General features: G+C 43.4%; 1 protein-coding gene across 1 annotated transcript in view; it reads left to right on the top strand.

Moving 5' to 3' along the window:
- The first annotated feature begins 10,519 nt into the window (after positions 1 to 10,519).
- Positions 10,520 to 26,569, top strand: part of fez1 (fasciculation and elongation protein zeta 1 (zygin I)) — a 58,247-nt gene continuing 42,197 nt past the window's right edge. The window contains exons 1-2 of the mRNA XM_052040104.1: positions 10,520 to 10,912; positions 25,248 to 25,347. Of these exons, the coding sequence (XP_051896064.1) occupies positions 10,581 to 10,912; positions 25,248 to 25,347 (432 nt within the window). The 5' untranslated portion in view covers positions 10,520 to 10,580. The remainder of the gene's footprint in view (positions 10,913 to 25,247; positions 25,348 to 26,569) is intronic.

Raw genomic sequence — 26,569 nt, 5'->3', positions numbered from 1 at the left:
GTACTTTTTCCTCCTGCCCAGTTGCTTAAGCAGCAGAGATGAAAATAAAAAAAAAGCTGCAGATGCTGGAAATCTGAAAGAAAGACAGAGAATGTTGGAAGGACTCAACAGGTCAGGCAGCATCTGTGGAAAGAGAAACAGAGTTAATGTTTCAGGTCGTGCGGCCTTCATCAGACTTTGCCAACTCTGTTTCTCTTTGCACAGATGCTGCCTGACCTGCTGAATATTTCCAGCATTTTCTGTTTATGTTTGAGAACACCAGAGTCTTCTGTCAACATAGTAAATAGAAAAGGTGGTGCGTATCTTCTTCGCAACACATAATTCCCAAACGTGGCAACGGACATTTATGCTTCGTCTCTCAGCTTTCGTGCTGTGCCTCTGGTGATTGTCTAGATTGCAGTTTGGAAGCACAGGAACTTGATCTTTGCCAATATTGCAAATGAGTAATGTAATATTGAGCACCAATGATATTTCCATACACCATTGACTAGAGTGGACCTGAAAATCCAAAATAACATTAACTTCCATTTTTTAAAAGCCCTTTACAAAGTATAAAGACAGTTCAAAGAGGAATTATCAAATGAATCTGACACTGAGATATTGGGACTAATGACCAAAAGCTTGATCAAAGAGATAGGTTTAATGAAGAGAGGGTAGTAGCAAAACAGAGAGTGTAAGAAAGGACTACAAGGGTTCATGGCTGCTGAACTGAAGGTGTGGTCACCAATGATGGAGTGGTTAAAATCAGTGTACAGCAAACTAGAGCAGCACAGTTAGTTCAGAAGTTTTCAGCACTAGAAGAAGTTACAGCAATACTGACTGGTAGATTAATAGAAGTATTTAAAAACAAGAATTATGATTTTATAGTCAAGGCATAGCTTAACCAAGGTCTAATGTAGATTAAGGACCACAAGGATGAAGGGGTCTGGGTCAGTAAATGTTTGGATGTGTATGACTAATATATAGGGGAGAACTGCAATACAACAATTGTCTGGAGGTGCCAAGGGCAAGGGTAAGGGTTTCAGCAGCAAATCAGCTCAGGCTGGGGCCAAATCAGATGGTTTAACATTGAATAAATGTGACCTCAGTGAGAGAGCAGACCCATAGTTGGAAATTCTTCTTTCAGTCAGATATGACACCTCGGTCCTGAATAGTCAGGTTTAACCTCAGACAGCTGCCAGCATGTGGGATAGAATTGATAGCTGGAGAAAGGTACACAGTAGGAATCAAAACTTTAGGTGGCACTTTCAATTTGGAAAGTTCTAAAAATAAGGTTATAACTCAGTTGCAAATTAAGGTCACAGACTTCATGACTAAACTGACTTTATGCTGATTACTGTTTAACTCTAGGATAATCTTTAATGTTGTGTTGGATCGAACTCCGTTTGACTAAAAATGTTTCACAGGCAGTTGCGAGAGGTCATTTAAGGTAAGACACCCATGGTGCTCCGTCAATCTAAATCCTGTTGATTGTCCTCACTGACGAGTCTACAATCGATTAATTTTATGAAGTGAACCAGTTTCAATTCTTTTATTGTATGGCAACGCTGCTTTCAAAGCCACTGGTATACAGCTATTGTGAGGTAAAATGCATAGCTCTGTCATTTGTTCATTATGGTTGCTCCAAAGCATATCTACAAGACTAGAAGATAAAAGAAATTCTTATTTGATCCTTGTGCATTGCTCAATGAGCTTTCAGATCAATTCAAAACACAATACTCTTCCTCTTTGCAGGTTTTATTAATTGCACTTGTTACCCTTGCTCCAGTTTTCCCTCTTGCTCTTCCTGAAGAATAGCATTATAGCTGTTGACTATTCTATACTAAATTGGCCAAGTTTCTGTCCTTCACGTAGGTGTCTGGGCACTGAGCATGAATGTGTGGCTCTAAAGAGTGGAACTTCACAAACGAACGAGAGACTTGCTCGTCTGCCAAGTTTATTTATGACTGAAGGTCATGAAATGAGATGACATGCTATTTTGCTTACTTTGAACGCTTGTTTTCTGGAATAAAATGCAAACTGGTTATACCTGCAAATCTTACCATTAAGGGAGGTTGTAGGTTTTAATAACATAACTCATGAGATGCAGTTGGAAACAATACATGCCAAGAATGGAAAGTGAGATTAAAAGCATAAGAAAGCATATGAAAGAATAAAATGTGGACATGTTCAGTGAATGTAACTAAAAATAATGTTTGGAGAGAACTAGAAGCCTTGATGGATTCAGTGCTTCAAAGTCTCACCAATGCAGAACAGCAACTGAATAAATGAATAAGCAAATAAAATATTGAGTTTTATAGGTAAAAATGAATGAAAGTCACAACTAACTACACGTTCATACTGTGCCCAGTTCTGGTCACTAGGGAGCGATATTAATACTGATGGAACGAAGAGCCGCAAGACTAATCCTGAGTTTAAGAGTTTCAAGGACAAGGATTTGAAGAGTTACAAATATGATGGAGCACATCACCAATTGCAGCACCTAACAATGTGAATGATAACGTGAATTGTAGCCCAGCAGGCCACTGACCACCAATAATTAAAGATCAACCTCTTGAATATTACTGAGAGCAACCAGGCAGAAACTTCACAGCCGCATTCAAATAATTAATAGTTTATTTTCAAAGTCCCTTGAACACTTTAATTTATAGATTGTAAAAATACTGAAGATAGTGGGGGGAAAATTGCTTTACTAGTGGGGCAGTTGAAGGTGGAAGGTTGTGTGATAAGTACCACAATGAACACATCCATTTGGAGCTTGCAACCCCAGCTACATTGCTACAGTAAGGGTTCCACTGATTAAATCCTGTTGTGACTCTCTATATTATTAGGTCTGCAATTTGCTCTGTGACCTCTAGGGTCATTGGTTTGGCACCTTGGCTGACTCTTATATTGTAATGCACTAAATTACCTTTTACATCAGTAAGCTAAATGAGCTGAGCAGTATGGTTAAGTGGTTGTATTTACTGTATCTGCTCAATATTTTGACTACATCTTCTTGGACTCTAGTTACGGTTCTATTTTCCTCTACACTGATCAAAGCTGCGAGACTTGCTGCCAGAATCTATCCCACTGTGTCACTTAATTTGATCCTAGACAATGGCACTAAAGCCAGTGCCTGTCAGGTGAATGTGCACTTGAAGAATATTCATAAAACCTGCAACACTCCTGGCTGTCACTGTTGTGAATATGTAACACAGTGTGAACGTTAGCATCCAATTTTAATGCAAGGTTTGTGAAAACCTCGTGTCTGATGGTATATTTCTCACATTGACTATCCACCATCAAGGTGCACTATGGTTGAACGTGACAGAAATCGAATAAGAGTAGGCCATTCAGTCCTTTCTGCCTCTTCTATTGTAGCGGCTAGCTACACACTACGAAATGAAGACACAGAGTCGCTGGTTTCGAAATCGAAGGTCGAATGCCAACCGGGGCGCGGTGCGCCTTTAATAGCCGAAAACTTCCCGCGCTACAGTTCCCACGCTGACGTCACGCGCAGGTCACCTGACCTTCCCGCGTGCAGGCTTTCCCAGCCCAACACTGGGGAAGAAGGAGGGCCCCGCGCCATCTTAGATCGGGGCCTCCAACGACGTCGCGATGTTGGGAGCCGGTTCGATGCCGGTGCGGTGAGTCGCTACGTTATCATTTAATATGATCACGGCTGATCTTTTACTTCAGTGACACTCCTCTGCACTAATCCCAAGTCCCTCAATATCCCTAACATCTAAAAATCTATCAGTGTCTCTCTCTGCAGCCTTTCTTCTCTTCCCTCCTATTGGGCAAAAGCTCGAGAACACGTACCCCCAGGCTCAAGGACAGTTTCTATCCTGAAGTTATAAACGTCTTGAACAGACCTCTTATATGTCAAAGATGAACTCTTGATCTCTCAATCTACCTCAAGTCCCTTGCACTTTATTATTCTGCCTGAACTGCACTTTCTCTGTAACTGTAATACTATATTCCGCATTCTGTTTGTTTTTCCCTTTGTACTATCTCAATATTCTTATGTATGAAATAATCTGTCTGGATGGCACGCAAACAAAAGCTTTTCGCTGTAGCTCAATACATGTGACAACAGTAAACCAATTCCAATTCCTTTGGGTCAAAAATTCCAGAGATTTACCACTCTCTGAGTAAAGGGATTTCTTAAACCTCATCATTTTGAAACTGTGGCCCTTGGTTCTAGACACTGCAGCCAGGGGAAGCAGCAACTTGGCATATACCCTGTCAAGTTCTGTATCAATTTTCTACAATGCAGTGTGTACCACGTCCAAGGTGCACTGCAGCAAGTTGCCAAAGTTTCTTCAACAGTGCCTGCGAGATCCTTAACCTTTGGTCCTGGAAGCCAGAGGCCTTAGGCACATGGGAATAATACCAACTGCAGGCTCCCCTACAATTCATCCTAACCTGGAAATATATAACCATTCCCTTATTGTCATTGGATCATATCCTGCAACTTTTCCCGACAACAGGAGGGAGTACAAGAATTCCAGACGTTCAAGAAGGCAGCTCATTACCACTTTCTCAAGGGAGATCAGAGGTGGCCATTAAATGCTGACCTTCTGGGAGGTGCGCTCACTCAATGACAGAATTTAAAAAATGTATGTCACATAACAATTTAATTAAACAGTTATTAAGCTGTCTGTTGTATAACTACATGGTGCTGGCAGGGCACAAGTGAGCATACACTTACTGCATTGCAGTAACTGTTACACACTGACAGCACTGCCTGTCATTTTTATACATTTTGCATGTCTGTGATAAAAATTGAATGTATTATCCAGCACGTGTCTCTCACTCAGAAGCAACAACATGTAATTTTGTATCTTTTAACATGGACTGTTCAGAAATCTGATGGCCTAACCAGAGTTTTACACAGCTGCAACGTGACTTTCTAATACTTGTACTTGACCAATAAAGGCAAGTATGCCATATGCCTTCTTTACCATCTTATCTACTTATGTTGCCACCTTCAGGGGGCATTGGACATGCACCCTAAGGTCCCTCTGTATATCAGTGCTCCTAAGGGGCCTGCCATTTACTGTATACTTTCCCCTCACATTTTACCTCCCAAAATGGAATGTGTTCCATTTTGCGAGGTAAAACGTAAGGGGAAAGTACACAGTAAATGAAAGTATAAAATTTTCTGGATTAAATTCCATCGGCCATTCCTCTGACCAACCTTTCATCTCTATCCCGCTGAACTTTGACAATCTTCCTTACTATCAACAGCTCCACCAATTTTCATGTCATCTGCAAACTTACTAATCAGATCACCTATGTTCTCATCCAAATCATTAATATGTATTACAAACAACAGAAGTCCTGGCACTGATCATTGTGGAAAACCACTGGTTGCAGACCTCCAGTCAGACAGACACCCTTCCGCCACAACCCCTTATGGCCTTAGTCTTCTATGACCAAGCCAATTTTGGATCCAATTTACCAACTAACCATGGATGCCATGTGACTTAATCTCCTGGACCAGCCTACCATGAGGGACCTTGTCAAAAGGTTTACTTAAGTCCAATGCCCTAGCCTCAGCAATCACCTTTGTCACACACTCAAAAATTTGTGACACTTAACCTCCCCTACACAAAGCCATACTGACTATCCCTAACAAGTCCATGTTTCTCCAAATGTAAGTAAATCCTGTCCTGAAGAATGTTCTCCAATAATTTCCCTACCACTAATGTAAGGCTCACCGGCATGTAATTTCTCCTTTTGTTCCTGTTGTCCTTCTGAAACAAAGGAACAACAATGGTTATTCTCCGGTCTTCTGGCATCTTGCCCATGGCTAAAGAGGATACAAAGATCTCTGTAAAGGCCCTAACAATTTCCTTCCCAGCTTTCCTCAGTATCCTGACATAGATCCCATCAGGCCCTGGAGACTTATCCACCTTAATGTTTTTTAAGACACCCAACACCTCCTTATTAACATCAACATGGCCTAGAATATCAATGTACCCCTCAGTAATCTCACCATCATTCATGACCTTCTTGGTGAATACCAATGAGAAGGACTCATTAAGAACCTCACCACTTTCTCTGGCTTCATGCGCAAATTCCCTCCTTTGTCCTTGAGTAGACCTACCATTTCCTTAGCAACCATCTTGCTCCTAATACTGTATCTGTATAAAATGCCTTGGGATCATCCATAATTCTACTTTCCAAAGACATTTCATGGCCTCTTTTAGCCCTCCTAATTTCTTATTTAAGTTCTTTCCTGCTTTCTTTATATTCCTCAAAGCCCTTGTCTGAGTTCAGTTTCCTAATCTTTATACATGCTTCTTTTTCCTTTTTGACTAAACTTACAATATCTCTTGTCACCCAAGGTTCCCAAACATCGCTAACATTATCTTTCATCCTCACAGGAACATGCTGGCCCCGAATTCTAATCAACTGGCCTTTAAAAAGGCTTGCACATGTCAGATGTGGATTTACCCCCAAAAAGCTTCCCCCAGTCTACTTTCTCCAGTTCGTGCTTAATACCATTGTAATTAGCCTTCCCCCAATTTAGCACTTTCACCCGAGGTTCAGTCTTATCCAGAATGATCTTAAAACTTATGGTCCCTGTTCCCAAAATGTTCCCCCACTGAAACTTCAATCACCTGGTAGGGGATAGGTGGTACCAAATGAGGAGAGGATGATGGCCAGATGGAACCAGTTGAGGGGAGGGGAGGGGATGGGAACAGTTGGCGGGGGGGGGGGGGGGGTGTCAGAATAGACATGAGGGAAATGGAGGAAATATGTGTGAGGGCTCCATCAACGTTGAGTGAGGGGAAGCCACAGTTCTGGAAGAAGGACATTTCAGGAGCTGGTTTTGTTCTAGATTCCAGCTTTTGCCGTGTCTTTTGTTCTCCCACGTTCTGCTGTCCACATATGTAACCTGCTCCGACATAACCTATGTTTATATTTTACTTTTTAGTTTGCTAACTGACATGAAGCATTGAAACAGCATCGCAACACTGCTTCAAGATACACATATCTGGTATTGGAAGCAAGTGACAAAATGCCAGTGGTTAGGAAGGTATTGGAAAAAATTCCGAAGGACAGAATTAAGCTACACTTGGAACAACAGGGATAGTCAGCATGACTTTGTTATTGGGAGATTCTGTCTGATCAATTTGAAGAGGAAACACAATATATTGATGAGGGCTGTGTGGTTGATGTAGTCTAATGGACTTCCGTAATGCATTTGATAAGATCCCAAGTGAAAATCAGAGTAAAAGGTTACAACCTAAGGAATCCAGGACAAGTTGGCAAATTGAATCCAAAGTTGGCTTGGTAATATGAGAGAGGGTGATGGTGGAGAGTTGCTTTTATGATTGTAAGCCTATGAGCAGTGGTGTCCACAGGGATCGATGCTGACTCCTGCTGTTCGTCACATACCTTAATGATTTGGATATGAATGTAAGAGGTATGATTGGTAATTTTCCTGTCAATGCGAAAATTGGTGGTGTTGTTAATAATGAGTTGGATAGCCTTAGGTTACAGAAAGACATTGATTAGCTGGTAAATGGAACAGAGCAGTGGCATTTAATCCTAATGAGTGCAAGGTGATGTATTTTGGGAGGTCCAATAAGAATAGGGCATATGCCATGAATGGTAGGGCCCTGGGAGGTATTGAGGAACATAGCAAACTTGGTGTACAAGTCTACAGATCCCCAAAGCTGGCAGCACAAGTAGATAAGGTGGTGAAGATGGCACATGAGCTACGAGCCTTCATTAACCAATACAACAGAATCTTAGGATAATAGAATATAACAAGGAGGTCATGGCACAACTTTATAAACTTTATAGGGTGGACAAGCAATATCTTTTTTCCATTATTAAGCGATCCAATACCAGAGGGCATGCATTTAAGGTGAGGGGGGTAGGTTCAGAAGAGACATGAGGGGTAAGTTTTTTTTTACTCAGAGAGTGGTGGATGCCTGGAACACATTGCCTGATAGGGTGGTGGAGGCAAATTCACTGGGGGCTTTTAAGAGGGGCTTGGATGGGCTCATGAATGAGAGGAAAATAGAAGGATGTGGGCATTCTGTAGGTAGGAGGGATTAGCTATGTCAGCACAACCTTGTGGGCCAAAGTGCTTGTTCTGTGCTGTACTGTTCTATGTTCTATGTGTTGGTTAGGCCACAGCTGGAATATTTTGGGCAGTTCTGGTTGCCACACAATAGAAAGGGCATCATTGCACTGGAGAGGGTGCAAAGGAGATTCACCAGGATGTTGTCTGGGATGAAATGTTTCAGTTATGAGGAGAGACTCAATAGGTTGGGTTTGTTCCTTGGAACAGAGGAAGGACCTGATAGAGGTGTACAACATCATGAGGGGCATAGATAAGGTGGGGAGTGAGAAACTTTACCTCATAACAGATGTCTAAACACAGGCATTTAATCTGAGGAGTAAGAGGGTTGGAGGGGATCTGAGGAAAGGATTTTTCACCCAGATGGTGTTTGCAGTCTAGAATGTACTGCCTGAGTGGTGACAGAAGCAGGGAACTCTCACAACAATTAAAAAGTACTTCAATGAGCACTTGACTCACCAAGGCATAGAGGCTACAGACTGAGTGCTGGCAAATGGAATCAGTATAGATGTGACTTGAAGGATGGCCTGGAAGTGGTGGGCCAAAGGGCCTGCTCTGTGTTGTGTGACTCTGAGACTCCACGACCTCCTTCCCACTTTCCCCTAAATTCCTTTGCTGATCAAATATTTAACATTACTCTCAGTTTAACAAAAATTTCATTTGAGAACACTTTGGATCTCAGCATAAATTATTTGTCACAGTGTCAAACAAAGAGCAGGATTGCAGAGAACCCAAATGCAGAACACCAGTACAAGACTGGAGTCGGGATGCTTCCTCAGAACCAAATGCAGGCAGCGACCAGGAGGAACCTTGCCTCAGGGCTCTGAGACAGAGTCCCAACACAGAAACAGGTTAGCCTGGGAGAAACAGGGACTGCTCTAGAGTGGCTAGCTCTAAGCAGCCAGGAGACAGAGTACACCCAAACATTGACCAATACTCTGGCGATCAGGGTTCTTATACTAGTCTCCTGATGGAACTCAGGTGTGTGTCATAATATAATTAGTAGTGCATGGAAACCATGTGCTGCACAACAAGGCCCCATCAATAGGGCTGAATTGAAGACCAGCACTCGGAACCATGACAATTTATTTTATAACACCTTTTTGAACCACACTCAAAATGAAGCCATGATTCAGCTGTCTGCTCACAAACCGGAGATGAGTCCACACCAACCATCCACCACCATACTTCCACTGATCCCACTTTATTCTCCCCACATTCCGATCAACTCTCCCCAGATTCTAGCACTCACCTACACATTAGGGGCAATTTACAGCGGCCCATTAGCCTACCAACCTGCATGTCTTTGGGATGTGGGAGGAAACTGGGGCACCCAGGACACCTACACAATCACAGGGAGAACATGCAAACTCCACACAGACAGCATCTGAGGTTGAACCTGGGTCTCTGGAGCTGTGAGGGAGTGGCCCTACCACCACCCACTCAACTCCACCTCCTTCTCCTCCCCTACATGCCTGTCATCCTTCACCCCTCCTCAGTCGACCAATCACCTCAGGCTCCTGTCTCACCCCTCCCCTTCTCCTCTTTATACTGGCCACCTCCCCCTCAGACTGGATGCAGGGTTTCCACCTGAGGTATGGGCAATTCCTTTGTCCCCACAGATGCTGCTCAACTGGCTGAGTTCCTCCAGCAGATAGTTTGTTGCTGAAAGGGGAATGGGTATTTGGCTTTGTACTTAGGTGTCAAATGTTGTTTTGAAAATGCTCTTGAAGTCTCTTGGGATGTTTTATGAAATTAAAAGTCCAACATAAATGCAGGTTGTTTTTTGTTATGTTATCTCCTGCCTGTGTACCTATCAGAACCTCCAGATTGGGGAAGGGTTGCTCCTCTCGTCCACGGTGCTGTGACCTTTATAGGATGCAGAGAGGTCAGACGAATACGGGGAAGGTTATTTTGAAAACCCTCCCTCCAACTTTTCTCTCAATATCTTGTTGAAAATGTCACACGTGGACAAAAAGTCAAATGTATGAGGTGATGGGGTTATTCTAAGCCACTCAGATTGGGAATGAGTGTACATGGGCGTTTGATGGTGCGGACTTGATGTGCACTTTCGCTGGTGTGTTACTCTCCCCCATAGACCAGCGCTCTGCGAAGGCAAGGCGAGGTAAGAGGGGATACTCAGTGGGCCGAGCAGCATCTATGGGAGAAAGGAAAGTACAGATGCCACTCGAGCCCTGAGTTCCTCCAGCAGATTGTGTGTTGTTCCAGATTCCAGCATCTGCAGTCTCCTGTGTCTCCTAATTATTAGAAAAGGATGGGGACCAGGGGAATGGAGTTGATAGAATTTCTCCCCTGGGAGCTGGCATAGACCCGATGGATCGAAAGGTCTCCCTCGGCGCTGTTGGGTTTGGGGGAAGAGATGTGATCTCCCTGCTCTCCTGCCTGGAGCGGAGATGATCTCACCTTCTTCAATGCGCAGTCTCTCCGCAGTCCTCCGCTCCGAGCGCTCGCCTCTCGCATCCACGGCTCCATGGCAGCTCCGCTCGTCACTCTCGACGAGGAATGGCAGGATTTCTACGAGTTGAAGCCCGACCGGGCTGGGGAATCGGGGCAGCTGGAAGAGGAGAACCTGAACGAGCTGGGCTCGGTGAGAACGGCGGAGGTCTCCCACCTTGAAGACCTGAGCGAGCTGGACAATTTCACCACGGAGATCATGAGCTTCAAGTCCATGGAGGACCTGGTGAACGATTTCGACGAGAAACTCAACGTTTGTTTCCGAAATTACAACGAGAAGACGGAGAATTTGGCCCCGGTAATAAAGCAGACAGCGGAAGAAGAGGAAGGATTGATCAGGGATGATGAGTAAGTGCTTTGTAAGATCTCACAGACAAATATAATTCACAATGAGCAATTGCGACCAAAAAATCAGGACATTTCAATTCATCTCAAAAGGCAGGTCCTAAAATGAAACTAACACCGCGCTGGAGGTTTTCTTTTCATTTTTAAATGTCTTGCAAAATTAATTTATTGATTCATCCTTGGAGTTGAATTCAGTTAAGCGGCGTTTGCTTTATGTAAGAATGTAGCTGGTGCGCGTTGCAATCGGCGGTCTGCATGGACCCCTTTTGTTAGACGTGTTTTCGCAGTGACCCATCACTCAGCCACATCACCTGCAGAACACTGAGAAGTAAAAACACATCCACCAAAAGGTTTAACAATAAACACTAAAGTGCACAGATTAGCATCGCAAAATGTGATTTATCCTCATCCTGACCATCCTTGAAATGAGATTTTTTAAAATGAAGATACAGCGCTGTAAATGCATTCCATAGAGTGCAGCTACCAAAGGTATTTTGTAATTTAAAAAAAGAATTAAATGGAGCAGGACTGGGCCAGAATAGCTGAGATGGTTCATCTGAGGGTGCATTGAAGCACCAAGCTGTTAGAGTGGATGTGGAGAGAGAGAGAGCAAGTGACAGATTTTACAGATAATTACTGCACTGGGCTGTTATATAGGCAACCCTAGACCCCAGTTCTTTCAAATGGTACATCCTGTAATAAGCCAAAGGCTGATACCTTATTACCCACTTGAGGCTACCTTGACGACGGCCACTTCCCGTTATTGTTGGTTAACACTGGCTTTCTCTCTTTATCTCCTGTGTTTGTCATGAGGACCCAGGGCAGACTCTGCAGATTTGGTACTAGGGGGTGGCATTCCTCAATGAAAATGCAATGTTGTCACATGATGCCAGCACGCAGCCGCTCCACAATGGCTGGATGTGCCCCACATTCACATTCACTGGGAAATCTGAGGCATGTTGCAGTCTGTCCTTTGTTATATTAGTATTCAGATGTCTCTAATTAGTGGGAATTGGTGAGAACTGTTGTTGCCTTAATGGCTCAGTGGGCAAACACATTACTGAGCATGTCATCCAGAAGACTGCTTGGTTTCATTCCCATGTGGAATTGGCTGGTTCTACCTGGTGCTGCAGTGAGGTTGCTATGGGTGCCCTCAGACCTCTTGGCTAAAGAGCACTCAAAGTGACACTCCCTCTGGTGATCCAGAAACCTGTAAGTAAGTGTGTGTGGGTGGTGTGGGGTGTGCAGACACGTGATTGTGTACATGCAGGCACATCATTATGACTGCCCCATGCTAATAAAAGACAAAGGCAGATTCTGCTTTGATAGCACCCACAGGCAAATTGACTTGCATTACTATGGGTTAAACCATATGTTTGTTAGACGACAGAGGGAGGTCTTTCAGACCATCAAATTAGTGCAATACAATCTTGCTAGTGCAATGCAGTCAGTCCAATTTCTCTGCTCTTTCTCCATAGCCCTGCATTTTTGTTTTACCTTCAAAAATTTATCCAGGTGAAAGCCACAATGAAATCTGCATCCACCACACTTTCAGTGCACACTAATTATTTACTGTATAATCACAGTACACTAATGAGAAAAAAAATTTTCTCATCTCACCCCAGTTCTTTTGCCAATCTTTTAAATTTGTGACCTTCACTTCTCTACTAATGGGAACAGCTTCTCTGTCTCTCTGTCTCTCTGTCTCTCTGTCTCTCTGTCTCTCTGTCTCTCTGTCTCTCTGTCTCTCTGTCTCTCTGTCTCTCTGTCTCTCTCTCTCTCTCTCTCTGTCTCTCTCTCTCTCTCTCTCTGTCTCTCTCTCTCTCTCTCTCTCTCTATCTCTCTCTCTCTCTCTCTCTCTCTCTATATATATATATATATATATATATATATATATATATATATAAAAGAAAACTGCCATAATTTTGTACATCTTTATCAAATCTGTGGGGTGCAGAATGTCACCAGGACCTAAAACGTGGCTTTGAGGAAAGATTGGAAAAGCTGAGGTTGGAAAAGAAGCCGCTGAGGGAGACTTACTTAAGGTGTATAAGATTCTGAGGGACCTAGGCCGAATAAATAGAAGGGAGCTATTTCATTGAGCAGAGGCATCAGAATCTAGGGAAATGTTGGTTTAAAGTATTTGGCAGAAGAGTTAGTGAGGAATGAGGAACAGTGCTACAGGCAGAAACATTAACATAGAAAAAGTGCTTGGATTTGTTCTTGAAGGGTGGGATTAGACTGTTCAATGGACACAGATGGGCTAAAAGGCTTCCTGTGTCATAACTTTTCTGTGATTTGATGGCATTTGCCTCTCATCAATCTTTGTTACTGAAAACCCTCATCCCTTAAACCATTCTGGTAAATCTTCTGTTCACGCTCTCTAGAATCTTCACATTCTTCCGAAGAGCAATAGCCAGTATTGGACACAATTCTTGAATTGTGACCTATAATGAATGTTTTGACAGATTTGACGTAATCTGCTTGCTTTTATATGCAATGCTTCTTTCATGAAGCTTAGGATCTAATTTTCTTTATCAATCACTTTCTGAACATGTGAAATGTGTTCACTTGGGTGTGCTCCAGATGGACTGTGGAACACCTTGAGGATTAATAGCCGTAGAGAAAAAAAAGTTCAAATCCATTTGCACAGTGGGTGCACAGAATAGCCTTGTATTCAGTAACATTATTACTTCAGGATATTTTGGAAAGTGATCTGTGAACTAACCTCCTGCAAGCAAATTCAAAATGATCAATACACTGATTATGTGAAAGTTCCTGGCAGTGCAATAAGTGGTCTGAGGCTTCCTGAATTAATCAAGCATTAACATCACTTCAAACAAAAATCTATCCAATTATTGATGTGCCATCTAACGTGAACTGGCTTAGTTCAGTTGGTCACTTTCACTTCCTTGTCAGTAGAGTTGAATTCCATGTCATATTTTGCTATCCAGTACACCGTTGAGGCAGCGTTAATGGTCAGAGAAAGTATCCTTCAAATAGGCACAAAACAGGCACACCTCCCTCTTCCAATGGTTCAGTAAAGGTCTCAGAACTAGTAAAAGAAAAACAGTTCTTATCAAGTCTCCTGACCAGCAGTCCTTTCCCAACACAGAAAAGGTGTAGAATTTGTCTGCATTACTAATAGTCACTGGACTCCAAAATGAACTCATGAAGTAAAAATAAGATCTCTCAGTGCAAAAAGTAATATGTTTTTTTGTTTCTTTGTTTGCTAGACCATATTTTCCTGACTGCTTTCTTTAAAGCACATGATAATGACAGTACATGTGGAATAAATTGGCCCATATCCTTCATCATTCAGGTATTTGTGTGGGGAAATTTTAAATATCTTGACAGGATCATGTGTATGGCTGGTTTTGCACTGGAATTATATTTAGTCTCCACTTAAGTCACTGTTGAGTAATATTATGTAGATCTAAAACTGGTGTTCTATCTGCTCAGGGTTACTTCCATGCCAAGCCAGTTTAAAATGACCCCGTCAATCAATTCAGTTAATAATTGGAGTGATGCGGAGCGACACAGGTTAGGAATATCCTGAGTTTGATTAATAATCTGTGCTCTCAGTCGATCTCAGTGAGTGAAGCAGTGAGGGTGATAGCATTAGAGATCTCAGAGGAGGGTGACAAAGTCATGTGATTTAACTGAAGAATGGGTTAACTGGGTATTGAGTTCAAGAGCCACGACATAATGTTGCAGCTCTATAAAACACTTGGAGTATTGTGTTCAGTTCCGCTTGCTTCATTATAGAAAGGATGTGGAAGCTTTAGAGAGGATGCAGAGGAGATTTACCAGGATGCTGCCTGGATTGGAGAGCATGTCTTATGAGGATAGGTTGAACAAGCTGGGGCTTTTCTCTTTGGAGAGAAGGAGGACGAGAGGTGATTTGATAGAGGTGTACAAGGTGATAAGAGGCATAGATCGAGTTGACAGTCAAAGACTTTTTCCCAGGGTGAAAATGGATAACATGAGGGGGCATAATTTTAAGGTGATTGGAAGAAGGTATAGGGGGGATGTCAGGAGTAAGTTTTTTTTTACACAGAGAGTGGTGGGTGTGTGGAACGCACTGCCTGCAGAGGTGGTGGAGGCAGATACATTAAGGACATTTAAGAGACTCTTAGATAGACACATGAATGATAGCGAAATGGAGGGCTATGTGGGAGGGAAGGGTTAGATAGATCTTAGAGCAGGATAAAATGTCAGCACAACATTGTGGGCTGAAGGGCCCGTACTGTGCTGTAGTGTTCTATGTTCTAATCTGTTGCCCTTTCAAGTGGATGCAAAATGTCCCATGAACAAATTTTGGAGAAGAATTGGGGATTTAGCTCATTCCCTCCCATTCAGCAGCCAGAAACCAGTGATCTGGGGAACGTTACACAAGTACACAGTGCTAGTTGGCTCCAATGTATCACAGCAAAGCTCCACATCAAATATATTTCATTGACTATAAGGTGACTTGAGATGTGTCTAGGGTAATGAAAGGTGCCATATAAATGCAAGTCTGTTTGCTTCCTCCAAAAAGACAGATGGAACTCTCCCTGTTGCCTCTATTATTTGGTTTCAAAAGAGACTATACAGCATAGTATTAGTGTGACGTTGACTGAACATTTAAGCTTCGTTCCTATCATTTATGATATTATTTCAGCTCTGTGCCCACATTCCATCTGTGCCTTTATTTTTGAATGTTCAGTTCTCTACAGCAGGTATGTGAGGACTTATTCAGTAGTCCAGACCCTCACTCACTGTGAATGGGATTAGTGAATGAGTTGCAGGTGGCTTCCTGTTTTGCCTGTGCTGTCCATTTATTTCTTTGCATGATGTATTGCAGAATTGTTGAATTTATCCATTAAGCAAAGTAATAACTGGGAGCAGAGATGTTGAAATGAGGCATAGTCAACCCTGCTTTCAGGAATCAACATGAACCAACAAAAGTGTTGCCAAATGTGAAACAGGCTTTGTTTATTATTCATGAATGGAATTTTTGTTCAATCGTTTGTGTCCCTACTGCCAGCAAATTTTGGGGCTTTTATCTTCACAGCTAGCATTTGTACTGTGCCTTTACTCTAGTAAAACAAGGTCAGATGAAATCTGACATCTTCAAGACCTGGGCCTCTGTACCTCCCTCTGCAACTGGATACTCAACTTCCTCATCAGCAGACCTCAGTCAGTGAGGATCGATAATAACATCTCCTCCTCACTGATCATCAACACAGGTGCACCTCGAGGCTGCATGCTTAGCCCCCTGCTCTGCTCTCTGTACACACATGAATGTGTGGCTAAGCACAGCTCCAATGCCATCTTCAAATTCACCATCAACACTACTGTTGTTGGATGAATCACAGGTGGTGATGAGTCAGCTTACCAGAGCGAGATAGGACACCTGGTTGAGTGGTGCTGCAACAACAACCTCTTGCTCAACGTCAGCTAAACTAGAGTTGATTGTTGACTTCAGGAAGGGGAAGGAGGGTGAACATGTGCCAGTCTACATTGGTGGATCGGTGGTGGAGAGAGTCAGCAGCTTTAAATTCCTGGGCATTAACATATCAGATGACCTGTCCTGGGTTCAGCACATAGATCAATCATAAGGAAAGCACACCAGCATCTTTACTTTCTTAGGAGGTTAAAGAGATTTGGTTTGTCACCAAACACTCTATCAAACTTCTACAGGTGTACTGTTGAAAGTATGCTGACTAGTTGCATCATGGTCTGGTACGGCAATTTGAATGCACAGGAACATAAACTGCAGAGATTAGTGAACTCTGCCCAATACATCACAGGCACGTCCCTCCGCACCATCGGTAGGCGCTGCCTCAAGAAGGCAAAGTCCATCATCAAAGACCCTCACTATCTGGGCCATGCCATCTTTGCACAGCTACCATCAGGCAAGAGGTACAGAAGCCTGAAGTCGCACACCACCGGGTTCAAGAGCAACTACTTACTTTCAGCCATCCAGTTCTTGAACCAACCTGCACAACCCTAATCACTACCTCAGTATAGCAACACTGGGACCGCTTATCACTAAAACGGACTTTAGGGTTAGGGTTGTTTGCTTTTTTTTGTTCTAATTGTGTTCTTTCTTGTAAAAATTGTGTATAATTTATGTTTTTCTTGTGAATGCAGCCTATATGAGGCTATGTGCCTGTGATGCTGCTGCAAGTAAGTTTTTCACTGTACCTCTGCATACATGTACTTGTGCACATGACAATAGACTTGACCTGACGACTCGAGGAAGAACAAGTGACCTAGACCTCTGACAGGCTTGAGGAGAGACCTAAAGGAACAGAGAGAGAGATGGAAAGGGTCAGGGAGGGAATTCATTTCCCACTTGTTCAGGTGACTGATTGAGACCACCGCACGTCATTAACCCACTGAATCTATTTCCGCAATGAAACCCTTGTATCGTAGATTTGTGACGCTACAGAATGAGGAAAAACATGGGTATCCTGCTGCTCATATTTTCTTCCCTAAGCCAGATATTAGCGGTTCAGGGGTTTACTAAACTGATACCTGGAACAGGTGGATTGCCTCATGAGGAAAAGTTGAACATGCTGGGCACGCCCACTGGTTAGAGAGTGAGAGGGGACTTGATTGAAACTTGAGGTTCTGAGCGGTCTTGCCCTAGATGTGGAAATTATATCTCTATTTATGGGATAATCTAGAATCTGGATCACTGTTTAAAAATAAGAGGCCACCCACTTAAGACAGAGATGAGGCTTTTTTTTTTAACCACAGAAGGCCACGAGTCTTTGGAACTCTTTTTCTCAAAGGGCAGTGATAGCAGCATTTTTGATATTTTTAAGGCAGAGGTAGATAGATAAGATATTTATTTATTTGTCACATGTACATCGAAACACAGTGAAATGCATCTTCTTGCGTTACTGAGAATGCGCTGGGGGCAGCCCACAAGTGTCGCCACTCTTCCAGTGCCAACATAGCATGCCCACAGTTCCTAACCCGTACGTCTTTGGAAGATGCTTGACAAGAAAGAGAGTGAAAGGTTAGTGTGGGAAGTGAGAATACAATTCTTATGTTATAATCAGATTAGCCATGACCTTATTGAATGGCAGAGGCCAAGGGACCTATTCCTGCTCCTAATTTGTATATTCATGTGTTATCCACCAGCATGCATAACCCGAAGAGGTAGGGCCGCAGAGCATTGATCTGATCAGTTGGTTGTGGGATTGCTTTGCTCTGTCTATTGCTGCTGCTCTTGCTATTTAACACAGAAGACTGAGGGAGGCAGTTAGGGGAAGGGAGACAGAGGTAGGGAGACCGAAGGAGGGAGTGGATTCATGTGCTGGAAGGTCTGTTAGGAAGCAGACTGAAGAAAAGGGATGTGGGCAAAGTCATGTGTGTGTTGGTGTGTGCACGTGTCTGGTCAGTGCATGTGTACATGTGCATGTTCATACATGTATGCATGCATGTGTATGTGTGTGCACTAGGGCCTGGTGTACAATCCTCTTTGCCATTGGACCAAGACCTTCCTCTGTCAAGCCCATGTGGTACCTGGTGTTCAATAGCCACCCCACATTAAAATAACTCGCATACGGGCACCTTCCACTCCTCACAGCTGGAGTGGATGCAACTCATCCTTGATCCTGAGAAGCTGCTTGAAAGAGGAAGGTCAGATATTAATAGCATGTTCTGAACATGTCCCAATATCTTCCTCAGACGTTTCAACACAAGCCTCAAGCTATCGCTAATATATGGACCAAAATCCACATTAAACATCTAGGGAGAATAAACAATGAATATTTGCCTATTAATATCTTCAACATAAAGGTTAGACACATGATGCTCCGGGATATTAGCGATACCAGCAAGGCATATTGGGGCAGATAATCCTGTTGTCACGTATGGGAGTATCACCCAGTATAAAATCTGGATCACCTATCTGTAATGGAACCCATCCTGTTATCCCCTATATATTATTGCCAGCAATTCAAGGAAAAGGAAGTTTCATCTAGCCTTTACCTTTATCACGATCTACCTTGTTGTGACCTTGCACCTTATTGCACTGCACTTTCTCTGTAGCTGTGATGCTTTACTCTGTACTGTTATTGTTTTTACCTGTACTACATTAATGCACTCTGTACTAACCCAATGTAACTGCACTGTGTAACGAATTGACCTGTACGATCGGTTTGTAAGACAAGCTTTTCACTGTACCTCAGTACAAGTGACAATAATAAACCAATACCAATACCTTCCTTCTGTGTTTATACTTCTTCCATTGATGCAGTAATCCCAGTTGATAAGGGCACTCTGTCATGACCAGGAGTATAATAGTGCTTTAATTGGTCTAATTGGCCTCATGCAAAGATTAGTGACAAACACTTGATGGATGAAGATCCGTTGGCCATTATTTTAATGGATAGGATAAAAGAATTAGCATCTCCATTAGAATTGCAGACAGAGGGACAGCAAATGAATGCAATAAGTGCTGACCTTCCAAAGCATAATTTCAAACCATCCAGCCTCTGCTGACTCATTGGTTCTATGGCCTCCAGATAACTTTTCCAAATTGTAACCATTCCTAAGTAAACTTGATCACCAAGTGTTTGCATAAACTTGCACGCTGCTCCCTGGAGCACAGAAGACTGATGGGTGAACCAATTAAAAGGATTTGATAGGATAAATGCAGATAATTCTCTGATGGAGTCAGTCACAAAATAAATAGTCTTTAAATAAGAGCTGTGTCACTTAGGAAGACTATAAGCCCATAAAATATAGGAGCAGAATTAGGCCATTTGGCCCATCAGGTCTGCTCTGCCATTCAGTCGCGGCTGTTTTATTTTTAACCCCATTCTCCTGCCTTCTCCCTGTAACCCTTAACCCCTTTACCAATCAAGAACCTATCAATCTCTGCCTTAAGTACACCCAATGACTTGGTCTCCACAGCCCTCACAAAAGAAATTCCTCCTCATCTCAGTTTTAAAGGCACATCACTTTATTCTGAGGCTGTGTCCTCGGATCCTGGACTCTCCTATTAATGGAGACATCCTCTCTATGTCCACTCCATCCAGGCCTTTCAGTATTTGGTACGTTTCAATGAGATTCCCCCTCTCATTCTTCTGAACTCCATCGAGTACAGGCCCAGAGCCATCAAACGCTCCTGATATGTTAAGCCTTTCATTCCTGGGATCATTCTTGTGAACCTCCTCTGGACCGTTTCCAGGGCCAGCACATCCTTCCTTAGATACAGGACCCAAAATTGCTCACAATATTCCAAGTATGGTCTGACCAACATCTTATAAAGAGTCAAAGAGAGATACAGCATGAAAACAGGGCCTTTGGCCCACTGAGTCCATGCCATCCATCAACCATCCATTTACACTAGTTCTAATTATTCCCATTATTTATTCTCTCACATTCCCATCAGATCCCCCAAGATTCTACCACTCATCTACACCCTAGGGCTAATTTATAGCAGCCAATTAACCTACTGACTACCATGTCACTGGGATGTAAGAGGAAACTAGAGCACCCGGAGGAAACCCACGCAGTGACAGGGAGAACGTGCAAACTCCACACAGACAGCACCGGAGGTCAGGATTGAACCTGGGTCTCTAGTGATGTGAGGCAGTGGCTCTACTAGCTGTGCCACTGTGTAGAGTCCTTCCTTCACACAAACAGGAATGGAAGTCTGTAATTCTTTACATCAAAGGGACGCAGATACTGGCATAATTGGAGTGTCCAAGGTCCAAGACTTTTATAGGTTTCATTGAGGTAAGGGGAGAAATGCTTTGAAGTTAAGACAAGTAATTGGAACTCAAGTGCAAGGGGTTGGATGGCTATATATCTAATGGTGAATCAGCTAATAACTAGAACACTTTCTAGCAAGAGCTTTATTACACAAATCCCATCTGATTTCCTCCTCATGTAGGGGAGCTAGTATTAGCACCCAAACTGTTGCCTGAGTAGAAGTCAGCTAATTCGGGACTCAACTTGGAATGGTCCCTACAGATTGGTTCCTTCTACTCCCAATATGAATAAATGGGACACCTGAAGTATCACCCAAAGCACTCCAGTGCACTTCCGAATCATGGACTGTGGCCCAGTGTTTGGACAATTAACCCTTTATTCCAATCCTGCCTAATTCTCATTTTGCAGTGGACTTTCTTCCCCTGAAATACAAGTATTTTCTCTAATGTAATGGATTTTCTTTGTAACGAATATATCACAAGGCTTTAGGGTATGGGGAAAATTGGAATGGGAGAGATTTATGTTAGACAAGGAAACAAAGGTTGTAGAAGTAGGACAGGTAAACAGAGTTCAGTTGCAGATCCCCTGGCATGTGGTTGAATGGCAGACTGAAGCGCTGACTCCTGTTACCAGCTTTCCAGCTTCCTAACTTGCTGTGTTTGAGCTGGGCAGGCTGCTCTGTGTTGGGGAAAGGCTGTTTCCCTTTCAAGACTTGCTCCGTTGTCTCCACTCTTGCTGGGAAGAACCTTGCCTGCTTCTTCACCGCTCCTTCCACATACCCTAACCATTCACGTGATTTCTCTGTTTATTCATCTGACCCCTGGGGTGACTGAGATAGAGTGGTGATAGTCCAAGGCACAGTTATAAAATGCTATGGCCTTCTTACCATTTTTAGACTGGTTTGGCCAAACAACCTCAATGTTTTGAATGTTGAGGTTCATTCTTTCACTTTACCCAGCAACAACTCCTCTTTAACTGCACTCAAGCTTCTGTGTTTTCAATCCCTGACAACAATGGGCACATATTGTGGCATTTTGGGCTTTTCTACCAGGCTGTACATCAGTGCAAGGAAGAAGGATGGGTGGAGATGTGACCCCATCCCTCCTCTCCTAGAAGCCTAGATATCCATGCTCTGTAGAATTTCAATTCCACATAAGGGGAATCCTCTTCCTCCTCCTCTTCCTGGCTCCAAGATCTGACCTGACAGGACCTGACTATATATGTGGCAAGTTCAGTTTGGGTCAGAAGTATATTCTTACTTGGATTGGGTTGGGGAATCCTGGGCTGGTCTGTCTCAGTGCTTTATCCAGGTCAGGATGATTGCTTAAAAATATTGGCGTATGAATAGCATGCTGAAGCTTACATTTGCGATGATGTCATATCTGGAAAGGATTATCAGCATTTAGGCTTGAATTAATTTGTATTGACCATGGTTGGGTTTAGGGGAGTCTTTTGTAGCCAAGCAGACTACTGTCTTTCCATGAAAAACATGACGATGCTGGAGGAACTCAGCAGGCCGGGCAGCATCCGTGGAGAAAAGCAGGCGGTCAACGTTTCGGGTCAGGACCCTTCTTCAGGACTGAAGATAGGAAAAGGGGAAGCCCAATATATAGGAGGGAAAAGCAGAGCAGCGATAGGTGGACAAAAGAGGGGAGGCGGGGTGGGCACAGGGAGGTGATAGGTAGATGCAGGTAAGAGATAGTGATAGGCAGGTGTAGGGGAGGAGGGGAGAGCAGATCCACCAGGGGATGGGTCAAAGGTAAGGAGAGAGAGGGGGATAAAGGTAGAAAAAAAGAGGCTAGGAAAGGGAAGAAGAAAAGAAGCATGATTGGGGGGGGAGGGGTTTGTGGGGAGGTCACATGGCTGTGGAACCGAGTCTCTCTTCTGTCTTTCCAAACCTCAGCACTTGCTTAAAACTTCTACATCTCTATTTTTTTTTCCTGTTCTGGCATAAGACCTGAACTATTGGTCCAATTTTGACCTCCAAAATGCATGGATTTCAAGAGGTAATTAAAATGTTAAAAATCTGAAATGGGCTCAGCCCACCATAAATGTCCCTATTTCCCATTCTAACAGGAAAGGGATGTGGGGAATGATTCATTCTCCGCAGGCCATGTTTGCCGAGTTCCTGAGGTTCAGGAAACTGAGGAGGTAAAGATAAATAAAAAAGGCCAGTCTATTACTACTAGCTCTGCTTGTAGGTCAGTATTGCACAGCCCAATATTGCTTCCCCCACCTCCACCATCTCTCTCCCCCCATATGTCCAAAATCACAGACCTAAGCACCCCTGTGACTACTGATCCGTCACACCAACCTACTGCCCGACATCTTTTCTGATGTTTGACACTTTCCCCAAATCTCAATCTCTCCTATAAATCTCCAATACCCTCCCTTCTTTTCCCAATCACTGTGATCTTTAACCATAGGATCTCCACATCCATTCCAGCCTTGCTTTACCTCCAAATGTCCCTCAGCTGCCCCCCCACCCTATCTTCCCCCCCACCATCCTGCCTGCTTCCAGGTTGCTGCCTTGTATCACAGAAGCTCCATGATCGGCAGGCAGCCAAGCCTCTTCAACAGGTCAAAATTGTCCCAATACGTCAGCTCCTAGCAGTAAGTCTGTTTAAAAAAAAAACTCCTCACTGGGGAGTTTATACCCCATGGTGTTGGTCTTCCCAACCTGCTCTGGAACACTGCTCTGGTAAATATCAAGGTAAATATCTGTTATTCTCCACAGATGTTGAAACCTGCAAAGCATTTGCAGCCTTTGCTGTGTTTGTTTCAAGGCAGACTTTGGCAGTTGCATTAGATTTACTATAACTGGGGATTCACCCTGAAATGAGTCACCACCAATACCACTGGGAGCCATTTGTTCAAATGCACATGTGACTGAACCATGCTGACAGTTACTGGAAGCTTATACTAGACGCCCCAGGGACTGAATCAGCATACTTATTGGATGAAATTCTAATCAGGCCTTAGGGACCTATTACAGTAGTTTCGAGAAGATAATTAATATGGAAACCAGGTCAGTGTGTTGAAGTCTGCTGCACTCATATGATTTAGTTCATAATCTATAAGTAAAAGAACAATGCAGAGCAAAATCTGAAACCATCGGTAATAATACTGACATATTTGCAGGACTTTCTGACAGTGGTTTGTTCATGAGTTGCACCAACTGGACCCAAAGTGAGAGAATCATTGTGCTCCACCTCACAAATTAATGATTTGTTTTCAAAGAGACTGACTTCTGATCTTGCCTTCTGGGACAGAAATCTATCTAGATGAGGGAAACCTGCAGAGAAGCATAATGACTTTTTTTTATTATTGCTGAGTTGAATATGCCCAAGGACTTGTTTGAGAGATATCACAACAGTTGCTGGAGTTTGTACAAAGGACCTGTGGATAGAATAAATAAGCACTTTGTTGGGAATTTGTTTAAAAAAAAGACACACAAGTTTTTTTTTGCTGAAGACACAAATGGGGCCTGAGGCGGATGGTTAATTTGATTTTATGACCAGATTTAATTTTGTTATTTTTCTGTGGTTTGGCTAGAGCACCAAGGAATATTAGTCTGTTATTCTGAGAATCAAGATACCGCCGACGTAGTTGTGTTTAAAACAAGTTGCCAGTAAAAGGCCAGCAAAAGACCACCTTAAGGGCATTAGGTAGAGAAGTACCATTAGACAAATCACAATGGACAATGTGGGAACAAGTGGTGATGGCAGAAGGGAAGCAGGCATCTTGCATCTGGGGGAAGAGACTAATCTTTCCCGTCCTCAAGCTGTCAGCATGAACCTCACAGGCGATGAACAAAGTGAGATCTCTGCCTCAGCAGGATTAAGTAAGGCTGTGTAGAAAACTCGCAGCAATGGTGTTGGAACCATTTGTATGGCGGGAGTCTACAGGGAGAGTTGGGGGAGCTGAAGAGATTTTGGGCAGGGTTGGGAGAGAGGGACTGCTACAGAGAGGATCCAGGGAAGTTGTGGAATATTAGAGTGGAGCAAAGGGTGGTTAGGAGGGGTATCAATGAGCTGTTAGATACCTGATAGAAGTTTATAAAATTATTTTTCCCAAGGTAGAAATGTCAAGTACTAGGCGACATGCATATTTAAGGTGAGAGGGGGAAAGTTTTTTTTACACAGAGAGTGGTCGGTGCCTAAAACAGGCTGCTAGGGGTAGTGATGGAAGCAGATATGATAATGGCATTTAAGAGGCTTTTAGACTGACACAATAATATACAGGGAACCGAGGGATATGGATCATGTACAGACAGAAGAGATTTAGTTTAGTTTGGCTTCATGTTCGCCAGCGACATTGTGGGCTGAAGGGCCTATTCCTGTGTTATACTGTTCTATGTTCTTTGTTCTATACAATCCTTCCTTCTGATTATTGTACCCAAGATTTGGGTGCACCATTTGGATTAGGCAGAGAAATGTCCCTGACAGTCAGTTGGTTAATCAGATTAAACGTGCTGATTGTTAGGCATGGAAGCCTGTGGGCCAGATGCAGCTCCTCTGTGGAGTGACAAAGAGCATTTGTACTCCCAGCAAGAGACTGAGCATGGGCTGGGCTGTGTGCAGCTGACTACTAACAATGACCTTTCTTATTCCAGGATCTGGGATGCTCTGACTGACAACTACATAACAAGTACAGCTGAGGACTGGAGAACAGCACGGCTTCAAGAACTCAACATGAACCTCTCCAACATGGAGGTAATGTTGAAGCCACTGGCAAGGCAGCACTTACACTCCCAACCACCTTGCAGTGCTAGACGTTGTTCCAAAAGTATTGAAGTTAAATTTATGTTGAAGATCACCTCTGGCTTTATTTTATGTACTATGTCCTTCCTGGATGCTCAGAATCAATGAGTTCCTTTGTGCAAAATATATGTGTAGTGAAAACTCCTGAACTAGCTCATTAGTTGAGTGATCAGGTCTATAACTTAATGTTTGAAGGAATATAGCCTTTGCTCAGTTTTAGACCCTTGCTTCTGAGACAGAAGGCCATTGGTTCAAGAATTACTTCAGACTTGAGCTAAGGCTCTTCAGACTTGAGCTGAAGGAGTGCAGCACACTCTGAAACGTCTGTTTCACATGAAAAACTGAGGTCCTGACCATCTTCTCAGGTGCCCAGCATTGAGCTTGTTATCGTAGAAAAGTCTCCAGGCTGGGGAGAGACAACAGCTCCCATCACCTCTGACAGGTGGTGACGAAAGAACCTGTAGGATACTGTGGTCTGTCAACACCTGGAGCAGATGCTGCCTGTCCCTCGCAGTGGGTGCACTCACTGTGCCAGACTGCAGCCTTGAGCCCCACATCTCAGCTCTAAGCAGCCGCACCATTCACATCAGCCCAGCCAATGCAAGTCCTCAGATGCAGCCTTTGCATATTGCTGCTGTGGTTTACTGCACAACAGGCTGAGCAGTGATGGGATCACTGTATTCTTGCCTCAGGAGCATCTGCACAACCTGAGCAGATGTCTCCTTTGAAGTAGAGGGGGGTGCATACCTGTGAGTGTTCAGACTTCTGGACTGAGATCTCTATAGCAAACAGGCAGTCTGTGGGGTAGTACCAGTGCATATAGATCATAGAACAGTACAGCACAAGAACAGGCCCATCGGCCCACGACGTCTGTGCCAACCATGATGTCAAATTAAACTAATCCCACCCGCCTGCACAAGATTTGTATCCCTCCCGATCATCTTAAAGTGATACTTGCATGAAAAGAGATTTGGGGTGTCACAGTTGTAAAGAAACTCTGTTGGTTTAACATCTTTCTTGATGTACTGTATGCTCATTTATATCTACAAAGGATTTGTATAATTAGAACTACCTCGATGTTCACTGGTGGTTCTCCATCTTGTATTTTATGCTCTGGCCTGTTCCCTGGTAGTGATGACAGTGGAACACTAAATGCACAGGACAGAAGCACCTA

The sequence above is a fragment of the Pristis pectinata genome, chromosome 27, assembly GCF_009764475.1.
Source record: "Pristis pectinata isolate sPriPec2 chromosome 27, sPriPec2.1.pri, whole genome shotgun sequence".
In the NCBI taxonomy this organism is placed as follows: domain Eukaryota; kingdom Metazoa; phylum Chordata; class Chondrichthyes; order Rhinopristiformes; family Pristidae; genus Pristis; species Pristis pectinata.
Note: the sequence above shows the minus strand (reverse complement) of the source record. Positions and strands in the feature narration are given on the sequence as shown.